The sequence below is a fragment of the Nematolebias whitei genome, chromosome 11 (assembly GCF_014905685.2).
Source record: "Nematolebias whitei isolate Nwh7 chromosome 11, NemWhi1, whole genome shotgun sequence".
NCBI classification, from domain to species: domain Eukaryota; kingdom Metazoa; phylum Chordata; class Actinopteri; order Cyprinodontiformes; family Rivulidae; genus Nematolebias; species Nematolebias whitei.
In genome coordinates this window covers 12,911,755-12,928,255 of record NC_056508.1, presented here as the reverse complement: position 1 = coordinate 12,928,255, position 16,501 = coordinate 12,911,755, and the positions used below count along the sequence as shown (strand labels likewise).

At 42.3% G+C, this 16,501-nt stretch overlaps 1 protein-coding gene across 1 annotated transcript in view; it reads left to right on the top strand.

Annotated features, from left to right (window-relative positions):
• LOC119416615 (agmatinase, mitochondrial-like) overlaps window positions 1-13,938 on the top strand; it is a 30,152-nt gene extending 16,214 nt beyond the window's left edge. Inside the window, exons 4-7 of the mRNA XM_037683805.1 lie at window positions 10,779-10,974; window positions 11,168-11,347; window positions 13,697-13,781; window positions 13,865-13,938. Of these exons, the coding sequence (XP_037539733.1) occupies window positions 10,779-10,974; window positions 11,168-11,347; window positions 13,697-13,781; window positions 13,865-13,938 (535 nt within the window). The remainder of the gene's footprint in view (window positions 1-10,778; window positions 10,975-11,167; window positions 11,348-13,696; window positions 13,782-13,864) is intronic.
• Window positions 13,939-16,501: the final 2,563 nt, after the last annotated feature.

Below are 16,501 nucleotides of genomic sequence, written 5' to 3'. Positions count from 1 at the left end.
ATGTATATATATATATATATATATATATATATATATATATATATACATATGTACATATTCAACCTTTATGTAGACAGATAAGTCACATTGAGCCTCGAAGACTCATTTACAAGTGAGATCTGCTTAGACAGACAAAACATAGTGAAACTGGACACGTAGGAATTGTATATATATATATGTATATATATATATATATATATATATATATATATATATATATATATAATAAAGACGGATGTAAGAATTTCTGCTCTCTACATGGGTGAGGGCTGTGTGGACCACCGATGAGATGGCATCAGCAGTGGAGCAGTTCCTTCGGTAGGCGTACTGATGTGGGTCCACAGTGACATCAATGGAGTCCTTGATGTGGGTCATGACCAGCCTCTCGAAGCACTTCATGACTACCGATGTTTAGGCTATAGGTCAGTAGTCATTCAGGCCTGTCACTGTAGAGCATTTGGGTACAGGGACAATAGTGGTGGACTTAAAGCAGGTGGGGACAAATGGCATTGACAGTGACGTGTTGAAGATGTCCACCAACACCTCAGACAGCTGGTGCGCGCAGTCGTTCAGTACCCGCCCTGGGATGACGTCGGGGCCTACAGCCTTATGGAGGTCGGTTCCTTGGAGGGTCTTCCTCACATCTGCTGTGGTCACATGTCACCGGGTGGTGGTATAAGTCTGGTGCTGGGGGGGGCACGGGGGAAGCATGTTAGGATCCTCAAAGCGAGCATAGAACTCATTGAGTGCATCTGGCAATGAGGGGTCCCTTGGGCATTGTACATCCCTGGTGTTGTGGTTCGTAATGCACTTGATGCCCTTCCACATGCGCCGGGGGTCGTTGGTGATGAAGTAACCCTGAATTTTCTGGGTGTATGTGGCTTTGGCCTTTGTAATGCCTGCAGTCAGACTTTTCCTTGCCTCTCGGAGTGCTGATACCTCGCCTGTCCTGAACATAGCATCCCTAGCTTTCAGCAGATCTCTCACCTCAGCATTCCGCCAGGGTTTCCGATTCGGATAACAGGTTACTGTCCTGGTGGTGATGACATCATCAGCACACTTGGAGATGACACCAAACACAGAGGAGGTATATTCCTCCAGGTCTATCTCTCCCTCATGTGTAGCCGCCTCTCTGAAGACCTGCCAATCTGTGCACTGAAAACAGTCTTGGAGCACAGACTCTACATCCCTGGGCCACACAGTGACTGTCTCCTTTTTTGGCCTAATCCGTCTCATCAGTGGACCATATGCTGGCACCAGCAGGATTGAGATGTGGTCGGAGAGGCCAAGATGGGAATGAGGAAGAGCTCTGTATGCACCGCAAATGTTAGTGTATACACAGTACAGAGTGTTGTCTCCCTACGTAGGAAAGGTGACATGCTGGTAAAAACTGGGCAGAGTGTCAGTTTCACGTGGTTAAAGTCTCCCGCAACCATGTAAAACGCTTCCGGGCGCTTTATCTGCAGTGAGCTAGCAGCTCCTTTGATGATTTGTTAGCATTAGCATTAGGCGGGTTGTAAACAATGGTGACAAACACTGTAGTAAACTCCCGTGGCAGATAGTATGGCCTATATTTCACAGTAATAAGTTCTATCGCTTCAGAGCAGTAGCTTTTTACCAGTCCACTGTTCGTATAACAATCTTCATTCACGAACATACAGCGTCCTCCTCCCGGTGTTTTACCCAACCAATGGTCACGGTCCACTTGGATTAACTGAAGACCGTTGATCTGGAAATCTGAGTCCGGCATGTTGTTATTAAGCCAGGTTTCCATTAGGCAAAGAACAGCACAGTTCTTCATCTCTGTACAAACACTCATCCTCAGACATAACAAGTCCATTTTTTTAATCCAGTGAGCGGACATTAGCCAGAAAGGGAGTAGGAATCGGTGGCCTCCTAGCCTTTAGCTGGGCCAACACGCCTGCCCACTTCCCCCTCTTCTGTTTCCGGGCACATTGTTTTCTTTTGACTGTTGCTCCTTGCACTTTGCTGTGCCATTCTGTTGTTCGCAGGAGCCGCGGTCTGCTGAGTGTGGATTTCAGCCTCGGTGATATATTAATAACCCAACTGTCTCTGATGTCCATCAGTTCAGTTGAGCTGTACTTGAGCCGTGAATTTAGCACTGAACTAGTGCCTAAAACAGCCTCATATGAATTAAAATAAGGCTTAATCCCGGGAGCATGAGAAGCCGCTGCACTTCTGAGCTACCCTGCATAGGAAAATAATTTCCACTGCTTGTAGCCGCAATCTCATTCTTTCAGTCACTACCCAGAATTTGTGACCATAGAAGAGGGTAGGAACGTAGACCGACCAGTAAACAGAGCTTTGCCTTAAAGCTCAGCTCCCTCTTCACCACAATGGACCGGCACAGAGTCCACAATACTGCAGATGCTGCACCAATCTGTCTATCAATCTCACAATCCATTCTCTCACTCATGATTAAAACCCCAAGATACTTGAGCTCCTCCATTTGAGGCAGGACCTCACTCTTGACCTGAAGAGAGTAATCCACCCTTTTCTGATTGAGGACCATGGCCTCAGATTTGCAGGTGCTGATTCTCATCCCAGCCACTTCACACTCTGCTGCAAACACCTACATTGAGAGCTGAAGATGACGGCACGATTACGCCAACAGGACCACATCATCCGCAAATAGCAGAGAAGGAATCCTGAGGCCAACAAACCAGACTCAGTCTGTGCCTGGGTGCACTGAGAAATCCATCCATCCATTATCTTTACCCGCTTATTCCATTTTGGGTCACGGGGGTCGCTGGTGCCCATGTCCAGCAGTCACTGTGCGAGGGGCGGGGTACACCCTGGACGGGTCGCAAGTCCATCACAGGGACACATAGAGACAAACGAGACAAACAACCATTCACTCTCTCACTCACACCTAGGGACAATTTAGAGTTACCAATCAGCCTAACATGCATGTTTTTGGTCTGTGGGAGGAAACCGGAGTACCCGGAGAAAACCCACGCATGCACGGAGAGAACATGCAAACTCCACCCAGAAAGGCCCCTGGACCGGGGTTTGAACCAAGGACCTGCTCACTGAGAGGCAGCAGCTCTACCAGTTGCGCCACCGTGCTGCCCATTGAGAAATCCTGTCTATAAAAGTTTTGAACAGAATCTGTGAAAACGGGCAGCCCTGGCGGAGTCCAACTCCCACCCTGAAGGGGTCTGACTTACTACCAGCAATGCAAACCCAACTCTTGTGCTGCTTGAATAGGGACCAAACAGCGCATAGCAATAGACCCCCAGTCCCATACTCATGGAGCACCCCACAAAGTGTACCTCGAGGAACACAGTCAAAAGCCTTCTCCAAGTCCACAAAACACATGTAGACTGGACAGGCAAACTTCCATCACCCCTCGAGCACCCTTGTGAAGGTAAATAGTAAATCCAGTGTTCCACAACCAGGACGGAACCCGCATTATTCCTCCTGGATATGAGGTCGGACCAATGATCGGACTTGCTTATCCAGTACCCCTGAATACACACATACATCCTCACTACATGTTTGGGTCTACTGGGCCTGTCCAGCATCTTCCCCTGCCATCTGACCCAATTCACTACCAGGTGATGATCAGTTGACAGCTCAATTCCTCTCTTCATCTGAGTGTCCAAAAGAAATGGCTGCAAATCAGATGGCATGACTACAAAGTCAATCATCAATCTACAGCCTAGGGCGTCCTGGTGCCAAATGCACTTATGGACACCCTTATGTTCGAACACGGTGTCTGTGATAGACAAAGTATGACTAGCACAGAATTCCAACAGCAGATCACCGCTCAGGTTCAGATCAGAGAGGCCGTTCCTCCCGATCACACCCATCCAGGTCACACTGTCATTACCTACATGGGCATTGAAGTCCCCCAGCAGAATAAAGGAGTCCCCAGCTGGCACACAGTCCAGCACCCCTGCCAAGGACTCCAGGAAGGCCAGATACTCAAAAAGACGAAATAGAGCAATTATGCTGGCCTGGGAATGCCTTGGGATTCCCACGGTGGAGCTGGCCCAAGTGACTAGGGAGAGGGAAGTTTGGGCCTCCCTACTTAGGCTGCTACACCTGCGACCCGACCCCGGATAAGCAGAAGAAAATGGATGGATGGATGGATGGATGGATGGATGGATGGATAGATGGATGAATGGATAGATTAAAAAACAAAAATGTTTGCTAAACCTGAAGATATTTTAAATATTTTGTTTGTGGGAAGAATTTGTAAATATTGTTAAAATTTTCAAAGTATAAGAGTTACAGTTTTATACTTACCAGGATTTGAACCAGCAACCTTCGCACTGAGAGGCAGCAGCTCTACCAACTTAGCCACTGTGCCACACTGGATGTTTACATTTGCAACTTAAATAAAACCAATCAGAAAACAGTTCCCTCCTCAAACACATTTAACCTCGGTCTTAATTTCTTTACTGCTGAATTTGTTGTTTGTTTTTAAGAGCTTTAATTAAACTCAAGCTCACATTGGCTGCTTTAGCATGCTAGCATAAACTGTGTAGTAAAACAGTATCGGCCAACGACTGAATCAGGAGTCTGTGTGCTTGGAGGGGTGATTACTGAGGGATTGTAGCAGGGCTGATTTACAGATGAGGCTAAAAATCACAGAGGGGAAACAGTAAAGGATAAATTCAAAACTAATCCATTCTTTATTGGTTGCATTCCTCCATTTTCTTTTACTCGCTTTTTACCATTTGGGGCCGAAGGGGAACTGGCGTCTTTTTCTAGGGGCCTTTACATTTACTTTACATTACTTTACAGCCTTTACAAGGCTGCACAGAAGACTGTCGGAGTCAGCCTCCCCACCATCACAGACATCTACACCTCTAGATGCAGGAAGAGGGCTACCTGCATCATGAAGGACCTCACTCACCCAGCACACACACACTTTTTGCCCCACTCCCCTCAGGAAGGAGGTTGAGGAGCATTAAGTGTAGAACCACTAGACTGAGGAACAGCTTCTACCCTGAGGCTGTTAGACTCATGAATCTCTAACTAGAATAATCACTGTGAAAAACCACATCATGTTGCTGCTGATCTGTTTCAATGTTGATGTGTTCATGCGTGCACATCCGCTCACACAGACTCATGTTCATGTTTGTGCTGATGTTCAATGTTTTTATGTTATGAGTGCTTAGTGTATATTTAGTTGATGTTTTTCTTAGTTCATATCTTAGATGTTATTACTGTTTTTCTTATACGTACATTTTATTGTTGGATGTAACTGGGACCCTGTGTACATAATTTCGCTCCACCACATGTACCACATAAGGTGCGAATGACAGTAAAGAAACTCTGACTCTGACTGACTCTGACATGAGAGACAGTGTACAATCTGGTCACAAGTCCATCATAGGTCCACAAAAAGACAAATGACAAACAACCGTTCACATTCTCACTGAAAACTAGGGACAGTTTATAGTTACCGATTAATTAAACATGCATGTTTGTAGTCTATGGAAGTAGAGAACCTGGAGAAAACCCACACTTTTACTGGAGAACAAGAGTAAGTAGGCTCAATCATCAAGGTAAATAAATCACCAAAAAAGTTAAATCATACCTCTAGGGGGCGATTATGGAGTAATGAAGCAGAATCTTCGTGCTCTCGCTAGGGCATTAACAGAGTACTCGAGTAATCTACACATCGATTGCTAGGACATCTATCGAGGTTGAAAATGTAAGGTCGGGTATCCGTAGTGACGTCATATTATATGACCACCGTATGACCGTAGGGGGCGGTGTTGCACTGTTGCAGGTCACAGAGTATGGTGTAACACCGGGTCCAATCCACCGAACCAGAATCAGTTTCGGTTTATGTTTCGTTTTGGACGTGCTGCTTCACGTTTGCAGTTTAATAATAATAACTAATAGTTTAGTTTTTCCTGTCACTTATTTGCAGTTTGATAAATGGTAGGAGCATAATATACGCTCCCAATGTTTTGTTGGTCTTTTTTTTTTGTAAATAATTACCTTTTTTTGCGGTTTTATTTATTTATTTATTTTTGTATCTTGAGATGATGTCATCAAATACTCGAGTTCTACTCGGGTTTTATTATGTTAATGTCGAGTTTTAAAATTATATACTCGTTCAACCCCAAGCTCTCGCTATTCTTACCTTTTAATACCTACTGAGCCAATTTAACCAGTGAACTTTTGATGAACTGCTCGAATTTGTCACACTTTGAGTAACAATGCCACCCAAAACCTCTAAAACGATTGAAAAAGTTGAGCCTTAGGTCACAATCAGTAAGGCTGATTTGGTAGCCGCGTTAGCCGACCACAAGTTAGCCCTGCTCTCCGAACTATAAAGACTTCAAAGAAGTGAATGAGAAGCTGGATGGGACCAGAAACATGCATGTTAGGCTGATTGGTAACTCTAAATTGTCCCTAGGTGTGAATGAGAGAGTGAATGGTTGTTTGTCTCTATGTGACCCTGCGATGGACTTGCGACCCATCCAGGGTGTACCCCGCCCCTCGCACAGTGATTGCTGGACATGAGCACCGGCGACCCCCGCGACCCAAAATGGAAGAAGCGGGTAAAAGATAATGGATGGATGGATGGATGGATGGATATAATTCTGATAATCGCTGTAATCCCTATCTTTTCCAGAACTTATTTGAAAATCTGCCTGTCCTCAATCTAAGCCCAGATCAAGTAGCTGCCCTGGACGCACCTATTTCAGAGCAGGAGATTGTAGGAGCAATTAAATTATTGCATCCCAGGAAATCACCTGGTCCAGATGGCCTGCCTAGTGAGTTTTATGCAGCATTCTCTGAGCAGCTGGCTCCAATTCTGGCAAACATGTATAAACACTCTTTTAGTAGAGGGTCCCTTATTTTACGCTGAATCAAGCCTAAATAACACCGCTGCTTAAAAAAGATAAGAACCCCACAGAATGTTCATCCTATAGGCCGATTTCATTACTGAACAGTGATTATTAAATATTAGCAAAAGTGTTGGCCTGCCGTCTGGAGCGAGTTTTACCTAGTGTCATATCCCCAGATCAGACAGGATTTGATCAAAACAGACACTGTTTTATAATATACGTCGTTTATTGAATGTTATGCACACCCCTTGTCAAAATAACTCTGAATGTCTTCTCTCCCTGGATGCAGAGAAGGCATTTGACAGAGTGGAGTGGATCTATATGTTTGAAACTTTAGAGAGATTTGGTTTTGGCAGGACATTTATATCTTGGGTCAAGTTATTGTATTCCTCCCCGTCAGCCATGATTCTGACAAATAACGTTTACTCTAAACCATTCAGCTTGTTCCGAGGGACCCGGCAGGGGTGCCCACTTAGCCCCTTACTTTTTGTTTTGGCTATTGAGCCTTGGGCTTTGGCCATAAGGACAAACAGCACTATTAAAGGCATTACCAGGGGTAGGGTGGGGCATAAACTTTCTCTTTATGCTGATGACCTTTTGTTGTACATGTCTGAGCCAGAACTGACCATGCCTCACTTTTTTTACTTTTTCATTTTCCCTTTATTTATACAGGTAGTCTCACTGAGCCATGAGAACTAATTTTCAAGAGAGACCTGTTTTAGGGAGTAGATGCGGGGGGTTAAGGGCCTTGCTCATGGGCTCAGTGTGGGGCGAATGAGGGTGGGGGCAAGTGTGGGTGCTTCAACTACCCCACCCACATTTTTGATGTTGTCGGGGCCGCGGCGTGAACCGGCGATCTTCGGATCATAGGCCCACCTCTCTAACCTCTGCGTCACCACTCTCCCAACGTCTCAACACTCCTCTCTCAGTGTCAGGGTTTAAGCAGGCAAGGGTGAACCCAATGGTGTAGACAAGTACTCAGGAGCCAGGAGATACAAAAATAAAGATATTCAATAAATATAAATCAAAATGGCTGACGTGGAAGCAACTCACTCTTAGGAGATGCAACTGGAACACACAACAGGACAGGGTAGATCCAATGATGACGCGACAAAGGACAAGACTCACAGACAGGCTTGAATACACAGACAAGAAAGGGACGTGATTACAAACAGCTGGGAACAGGAGGTGGAATCAATCAAGAATAATGAGACAAGCATGCACAGACAGGGAAGGCCCACAAGATGGGGCCAGTCCTACACTCAGTTTGGAGAAATTTCTGGGTATAAAATAAACGTGCATAAGAGCGAACTTTTGTTTTTGAACTCCAATAACCTAGACTGTATCACAAATAGTACACCTTTTAAGATAGCTACTCATAGTTTTGTCTATCTAGGCATTACAATAACAAAGACATTTGATGACCTTTACAAAAATAACGTTGCTAAAATGCTGATTGAAGTCCAACGGGACTTAACTAAGTGGTCGGCCCTCCCCCTCTCTCTAACTGGAAGGGTGAATACAATCAAGATGTCAGTGTTCCCTAGATTTATTTACCTCTTTCAGTGTCTCCCTGTTTTTATTCCAGGTACTTATTTTAAAAAGTTAGATTTGGTCATTTTGACTTACATCTGGAATGGCAAAAAGCCTCGGCTAAGGAAAGACTACCTGCAAAAATCAAAGCAAGATGGGGGTCTGGCTCTTCCCAATATCCCGCACTATTATTGGGCATGTAATTTGTGTTGTCTGTCCTTTTGGGTGTACTATAGCTCCAACGATGGGGGTCCCATTTGGTGGAGATAGAAAAGCTCCTCTGCATCCTTTATCTCTGCCAACTTTGACTGGCGAATCCTTACCCTTACCTCTTAATCGTACTTCTTCTAACTGTATAGTTTATAACTCCCTCGCAATCTACTCACAATTTAGGAAACACTTTGGCCTTCATCAGTTAAGTCTTTCTAGTCCAATTGCATTTAATAACCTTTTTCCTCCTTCTTTGCAAGATGCTACTTTTAGTGGGTGGCGAAGTAAAGGTTTAAAATATTTTAAGGATCTTTTTATTGAAAACAAGTTTGCTGCTTTTGCACAACTGTCTAATAAATATGATTTGCCGGCTTCTCATTTTGTCAGGTATTTACAGGTTAGGCATTTTATTGCCTCATCCACTCCAAGCTTTCCTGATAAACCTCTCGATAATATAATTGATGAACTGATGTGTTTTGATCCATTGAGGAGTAAAGCAGTTACTTCTTTGATAAAACTAATCTCTCATTTAGATTCCCGATCCTTTGCCACAACTAAACAATCCTGGGAGCAGGACCTTCAAATTACAATTAGTGAGACAGTTTGGGCTGATGTTTTGAGGAAAATTCACTCATCTTCAATATGTGCAAGGCACCCTCTTATCCAGTTCAAAGTGGTACACCAGGCATACCTTTATAAATCTAAACTGGCTAGAATCTACCCTCAAATTGACCCTTCATGTGACAGATGTAAATCAGAAGAAGCCACATTAGTACATATGTTTTGGACTTGCCCCAGGATACAAATATACTGGGCTGGTATCAGTGAAGCACTCTCAGCTGTTTTTGGAGTCCATATTACCACAAACCCATTTATGCTGCTTTTTGGGATCACTCCTGAGGGATTAGGTTTATCTACTGGAGGTGGGAAGGTAATTGCAATTTCAGCCCTGCTAGCACACCGTCTGATTCTTCTGAAATGGAAGGATGCTGCTCCACCCACAGTGTCAAACTGGATAAAAAATGTATTACTTAATTTAAAACTAGAGAAAATCAGGTATGTGATGAGAGGCTCTGAAAATAGATTTCATAAAACCTGGAAATCTTTTATGACTTTTTTCAATAAACCCTCAACAATGGTCCAAGAATAGAAGGCTCTTTTGACTGAGCCTAGATCCATAAACCTTGACATTGGTGTTTGTATAGTCTTAATTGTTTTTGTTGCATACCTTGTAGGTGACAGTATTTACTGGGGTCTGGGTGTTTTTTTATTTATTTTTTTTATTTTATTGTATTTTTTATGGGCAGCACGGTGGCGCAACTGGTAGAGCTGCTGCCTCTCAGCGAGCAGGTCCCTGGTTCAAACCCCGGTCCACGGGCCTTTCTGGGTGGAGTTTGCATGTTCTCTCCGTGCATGCGTGGGTTTTCTCCGGGTACTCCGGTTTCCTCCCACAGTCCAAAAACATGCATGTTAGGCTGATTGGTAACTCTAAATCGTCCCTAGGTGTGAGTGAGAGAGTGAATGGTTGTTTGTCTCGTTTGTCTCTATGTGTCCCTGTGATGGACTTGTGACCCGTCCAGGGTGTACCCCGCCCCTCGCACAGTGATTGCTGGACATGGGCACCAGCGACCCCCGTGACCCAAAATGGAATAAACGGGTAAAGAAAATGGATGGATGGATGGATGTATTTTTTATTTTCTTCCATGTAATTGTGTTTTTTTTTTCTTTGTATGTAATGTGGAAAAATTAATAAATATATTAAACACTAAAAGTTAAATCATGTCATCTGGACAATTTTTTTAATGGAGAATTTGCAAACTACACACAAAAAGACTTGGAATCAAACCTGTGACTGCTGTCTTGCTGCTACGGCGCTTACCATCTTCTGTTATGCTGCCTCGCCCGTTTTCCTGTTTTTTTCATGTGTAGCAATTATTAATTTTAATTGAATTATATTTTTCTCATATACTGTATTATATTCGATCTACTTGTTGAACTGAAATAAATGTTTGAATTGATTCAGTAGAGTAGTAAACTCATGTCATGTTGGAGGACTCATCAGAAAGTTACCAGATCAATGGCTGAACATGAGTATTTGATTAACTACCCTGTAAATTAAAATTAAACAATATTTCCTATAAGCACTTGTTGTGTTCAGTTCTACATTGGTTTCTTTGTGCAATCATTTGTCAGGCACGGTCCTGTGGGTTTGATTCATGTGGATGCTCATGCTGACACCAGTGACATGATACTGGGGGAGAAGATCGGTCATGGGACTCCGTTCAGACGCTGTGTGGAGGAAGGGCTTCTGGACTGCAAGAGAGTGGTTCAGATTGGTCTGCGAGGTTCAGGATACTCTGCAGATGCGTATGAATGGAGCCGGGCTCAGGTACCCTGTATACATTATTGGACCTGATAATCAACCTAGGATCACATTAAACTGGTTTAACATTCTGGACTAATTTTATAATTTAATTGGCTTAATTGATAGTTGGTTGTAGTTGGTTGTGTATGGAGGCATCTAATAAATATTTACAAACTTTTGAGCATGGACTTTGTTATTTACAAACTTGTTTTTCCAGGGTTTCCGTGTGGTCCAGGCGGAAGAGTGTTGGTTCAAATCCCTTGCACCATTAATGTCTGAGGTCAGGACTCAGATGGGCAGCGGACCGGTCTACCTTAGTTTTGACATTGATGGTCTAGATCCAGGTTTTGCCCCGGGAACTGGCACACCAGAGATAGCAGGACTCACACCCATACAGGTAAACTTAACATTAAATTTACCTTATAACATTTAATTAACCTCACCTCATGTATTATAGTTGTTTTATATTTCCATCCATTTTCTGCCACTTATCAGTGGTTGGGTCACAAAGACAACAGGCCAAAGAGGGAAACACAGACATCCCAATCCCCAACAACGCTCTCCAGATCCACCTTTGGGATCCCAATACATTACGAGGCCAAAGAAGATTCATATTTTCTCCAGAAATTATTGCGTCTCCCCCGGAGTCTCTTCCCAGTGGGAACTTCCTAGAAAACTTCTAGAAGGAGGTGTTCCTTATTTTATCATGAAAGTATGGCCACCCATGGAAAAAGATCTGTTCAGCTTCTTATATCTGGGATCACATTCTTTTGGACATGGTCAGTGTTTTGGGACCATAAACTAATGTTGAAACATACAGCACTTTGAAGTAAACTTTCTTGGGGAGGCGGAGAAGTGTTGAACAATGTCACAATCGTTCAGCATTTCATGGCATGACCAGACATGTGCAAATTCCTCTACTTCTGCTGTCCTGCCACAGATGAGCTGTATAACTGCCACAGCAACCTCTGTAAGAAACTCTCCTTCCATTGAGTCCTTGGTCATCTTCCCCTTGAAGTTGGACATGGTGACTCAAGGTGTTCCTAAATGTATTTCTTCCACCATTTGACAATGTCTTCCATCCAGGTCTGCAGTTCCCCCACTCACTTCAAGCACAGCCTGCAGGGATGCAACGTCTTACTGATTTGTAGAACAGTTTGCAAGAAACTCTTTGAGGTCAACCGTAAACTCTTTTTCCATGGCCTCTTCGAATTCCTCCCATATCCAAATTTTTGCTTCCACAATCATAGACCTTCTGATCGTCCTGTACCTGTCAGGTGCTTCAGGAGTTCTCAGGGACAGCCAAGACCAGCCAGCTTGCTAGCCTTCATTTCAACTAGTTTTCACCATCGTTTTGGGTTAACCGGGTCATACTGGCAGCTTCCCACCACTAGATAAAACTCACCACCAGATGGGGATCAAGTGACATCTCTGTCCCTCTTTTTACTCAAGGGTGGAAAACAATTTATTAATTTTACCCTAAAACTTGTTGCCAAATTCACTGTATCCATGACTTTAAACATGCTGATATATAAATATTGCAGACACTTGATGCTTCAAGTAAAAAAGGTTTAAACTGTTCTTTTCTGTACGATGGAAGTGATTGCTGAATAAAAATCGATGTCCAGTTATATTTGAGTGGACGAGAAGAAGCCAAAATAAATGATTTGTGCATTCAGGACAGGAGACGTTTACTTTCTAAGCACAACATCCCAGTGGTTTTTAAACTCCAAAATACATTACAGCAAAGACTGGTTCATCCCAAAGATCCAGTCCCCCGGCACAAACAGAGTAATATTGTGTATGCTGTTCAGTGTCAGGAGGGTGATCAGTCTTACATCGGGGAAACTAAACAGCCACTGGCCAAAAGGATGGCCCAGCACAGAAGATCAACATCATCAGGCCAGGACTCTGCGGTCTACACTCATCTCCAGGCCAGCGGTCACTCTTTCAGGGATGAAGATGTTCACATCCTGGACAGAGAGGAACGATGGTTTGAGAGAGGAGTAAAGGAGGCCATCTTTGTGAAAAGAAACCGTCCATCGTTAAACAGGGGTGGAGGCCTCTGTGTTCAACTATCCCACTTTTACAATACTGTTATTGCTAGTATCACTCAACCCCCTGTGAATAGTAAACAGCCATCAGTGTGCTAATGATCCATCGTTAGGCTGATGGTCCTTCTTGACCATGTGAGCAGCTGGTTTTGGTTGTTAGCAGCAAAACTGGTTGATCCACTCTGAGAAGGTGCTATTTAAGAGACTGAGCTGAAAACAGCACCTCAGACTGAGGAAGTCTCTCGGATGAGAGACCAAACGTTTCTATATATATATATATATATTTTTTTTTAATATCCAGAGGACCAGATTTAACTTTTTAGATTTTTCTACCTGGATTATAGAGCATGCATCAGGATGATTTGTGCATTATTTTCACCCTGAAACTTACATATTTTATTTGATTCAAAATACAAAAATATTTTAATTTTTTGTCATATATTTTGGTTTTGGCTTGTTCAAATATTTAAATTCAGTGAGTACAAAAACTTCTTATTGAGAAACAGTAAAAGTGCTTTGAGTATAGTTGGATAGAAAGGTGCTAAACGAGTACAATTAATTTCTAATTTACCATTTAGATTAAACAAACATTGGCTGTTTAAACAAACTTGTTTATTTTTTAAGTATATTGTTTATTGTTGTCCTCTTCGTTACTAAAACTGTATTTTCTTCTTTATTTTTATTGGACTCAGGGAGTTGAGATCATTCGAGGCTGTCGTGGTCTGAACCTCGTTGGATGTGATCTAGTGGAGGTGTCTCCACCTTATGACACCACAGGTACTTTAGTCACATTTCTGTCATTATAGAATTATTATTGATGGTATTTTAACTCTGATGTTTGCTTGAATTCCTTCACACAGGAAACACTTCACTGACTGGGGCCAACCTCCTCTTTGAAATGTTGTGTGTTCTGCCAAAAGTTAAATACTACTGATGTAGTACTGATGTAGTACTGATGTAGTGTATCAGGGTGTTTTAAAGCACCCTGATGCACTTTTAATGGACTACACATATCTCCATGACAACAAGGTCTTTTTTTTTACATTTTGTACTGTGTTATAAGAAAGACATATTTACAATTTCATATTTTTCCAGCTTGAATGTGAAGCAGTTATTAGGTATAATAAATGAACATTCAGAGACAAGCTCAAATGTTTAGCTAAATGTGGTATTTTAGATTATGCTTTAAATGACTGCAGATGTATTCACTGCTTTTGTTGATAAATAAATCATGCATTCATTTAAAATTCACAAATGTCCATTTTGTCTCGTAATTTTCAGCTCAACAACAAACTTTGAAAAAATGAGAGGTGCAAAGTTTTTTCCAAACGCTGGTTGAAACAGTCCCTCTAGATGACCCAAGGCCTTTTTTTCTGTTTCCTACGGTCATTTGGCCATGGCCTCTATCTTGTTTGATTGTCTCCAAAAGCTAGTTTGTGATAATCTTTTGAAAGCTTCATTTAAAGTCATGCAGTGGTTTGTGAGATATTTGGCATACAGATAGACACAGTTGACTCCAATAGTTATTGGCAAAGTATTTGCCAAAAATTGTAAATCCACTGATCGGGGCCGCAGTTCCTCAGTGGTCAGTGTTAGTAATCCTGAGGCTACGGGTTTGAGCCCAGGTTGCATCAAAAGAACATCTGGCAGAAGAAAAAAAAAAACCACTTACTAAAACTTTAATCTGAATTCACCTGCTATGGTGATCTCTGAAGAAATAAGTAAGAAATATTTATGGAAAAATTTGGCATACACACGGTTTCATATAAGGCAGTACATAATCTGTGAGTGCAACAGAAAGCTGGTACGACTTCATTTCTAAATGTGTCTAAGGGGCGTTGACCTTCAAAGATGAAGCCATTCATTTCCCGGCTCATCTGCTGCTCTTTGGCACAGCTGTTTTCTGCAGCTGCACATGTTGGCAGCAGACGCTGTATTACAGTCACAGCATTCTGAGACGCCTTCTCATAAAAGCACTGTAGGAACAAAAACATGAACTGTGAGGACGAGGACGGAACATCTCAACAACATAAAAGAACCGTCTAGATGACCCGACTGAACTTTGTTCAATTTTCTACCTGGATTATTGAGCATGAACTTTGATGTGAGGGCTTTGGTAATTTTATTTTATTTTTATTTTTATTTTTTTTGTGGCTCAATGAGGCTAACCTGTATAAATAAAGGTTGAATGAAAAAAACAGAGAACAGGCCAAAAGAAAAACAATAAGAAAGATATATATAAAACGAGTTCACCAAACTCAAAGTCGCTCTGACCCATTCCTCATCATTAAACATTAAAAACATTAAAAGCAGTTGCATTGATCAAAAAAACTATTCTCTCTCTCATATCCTGATGCATGCTCAATAATCCAGGTAGAAAAATCCAAAAAAGTTCAACCTGGTCCTCTGGACATTCAAAAAAAAAAAAAAAAACTTTTTTGCTTTTTTTTTTTGAATGTCCAGAGGACCAGATAGAACTTTTTTGGATATTCTCTCTCTCCTTAAATAGTTTTAAACATATCATAGTAACTAGCGCTGACAATTTAGAGTGTTTTAAAGAACTTATTACAGTCTAAAAAAGTTAAATCTGGTCCCCTGGACATACATAAAAATTTTTTTTTAGAAATGTTTCGTCTTTCATCCGAGAGACTTCCTCAGTCTGAGGTGCTGTTTTCAGCTCAGTCTCTTAAATAGCACCTTCTCAGAGTGGATCAACCAGTTTGCTGCTGACAACCAAAACCAGCTGCTCACATGATCAAGGAGGACCATCAGCCTAACAATGGATCATTAGCACACTGATGCCTGTTTACTATTCACAGGGGGTTGAGTGATACTAGCAATAACAGCATTGTAAGAGGGGGACAGTTGAACCCGGAGGCCTCCACCCCTGTTTAATGATGGACGATTTCTTTTCACAAAGATGGCCTCCTTTACTCCTCTCTCAAACCATCGTTCCTCTCTGTCCAGGATGTGAACATCTTCATCCCTGAAAGAGTGATCGCTGGCCTGGAGATGAGTGTAGACTGCAGAGTCCTGGCCTGATGATGTTGATCTTCTGTGCTGGTCCATCCTTTTGGCCAGTGGCTGTTTAGTTTCCCCGATGTAAGACTGATCACCCTCCTGACACTGAACAGCATACACAATATTACTCTGTTTGTGCCAGGATTATACTTAGTTACTCTCAAAAACACACAGATAAGAAGGCACCAGCACACGTAGAGACTTGTATATAAAAACCAACCAGTGTGGAAATCTGTGGACAAAGGACGTGACATGGTTTGTGCAGACAGGACCCAGGAGACAGACATGAGGACCTTGAGTCAAACAAGAACCTACATTTTATCAGAAAAACAAAATGCTGATATCATGGCAGCAGCAACTTACAATAAGTCCAGAAGACATGGAGGAAAAACCATTTCATTTTCAGACTCTTTAATGGTTTTAATGAGGAAGTTCAGACAACTCTTTACTGTTTTATAATATTAAACTTAGATTTG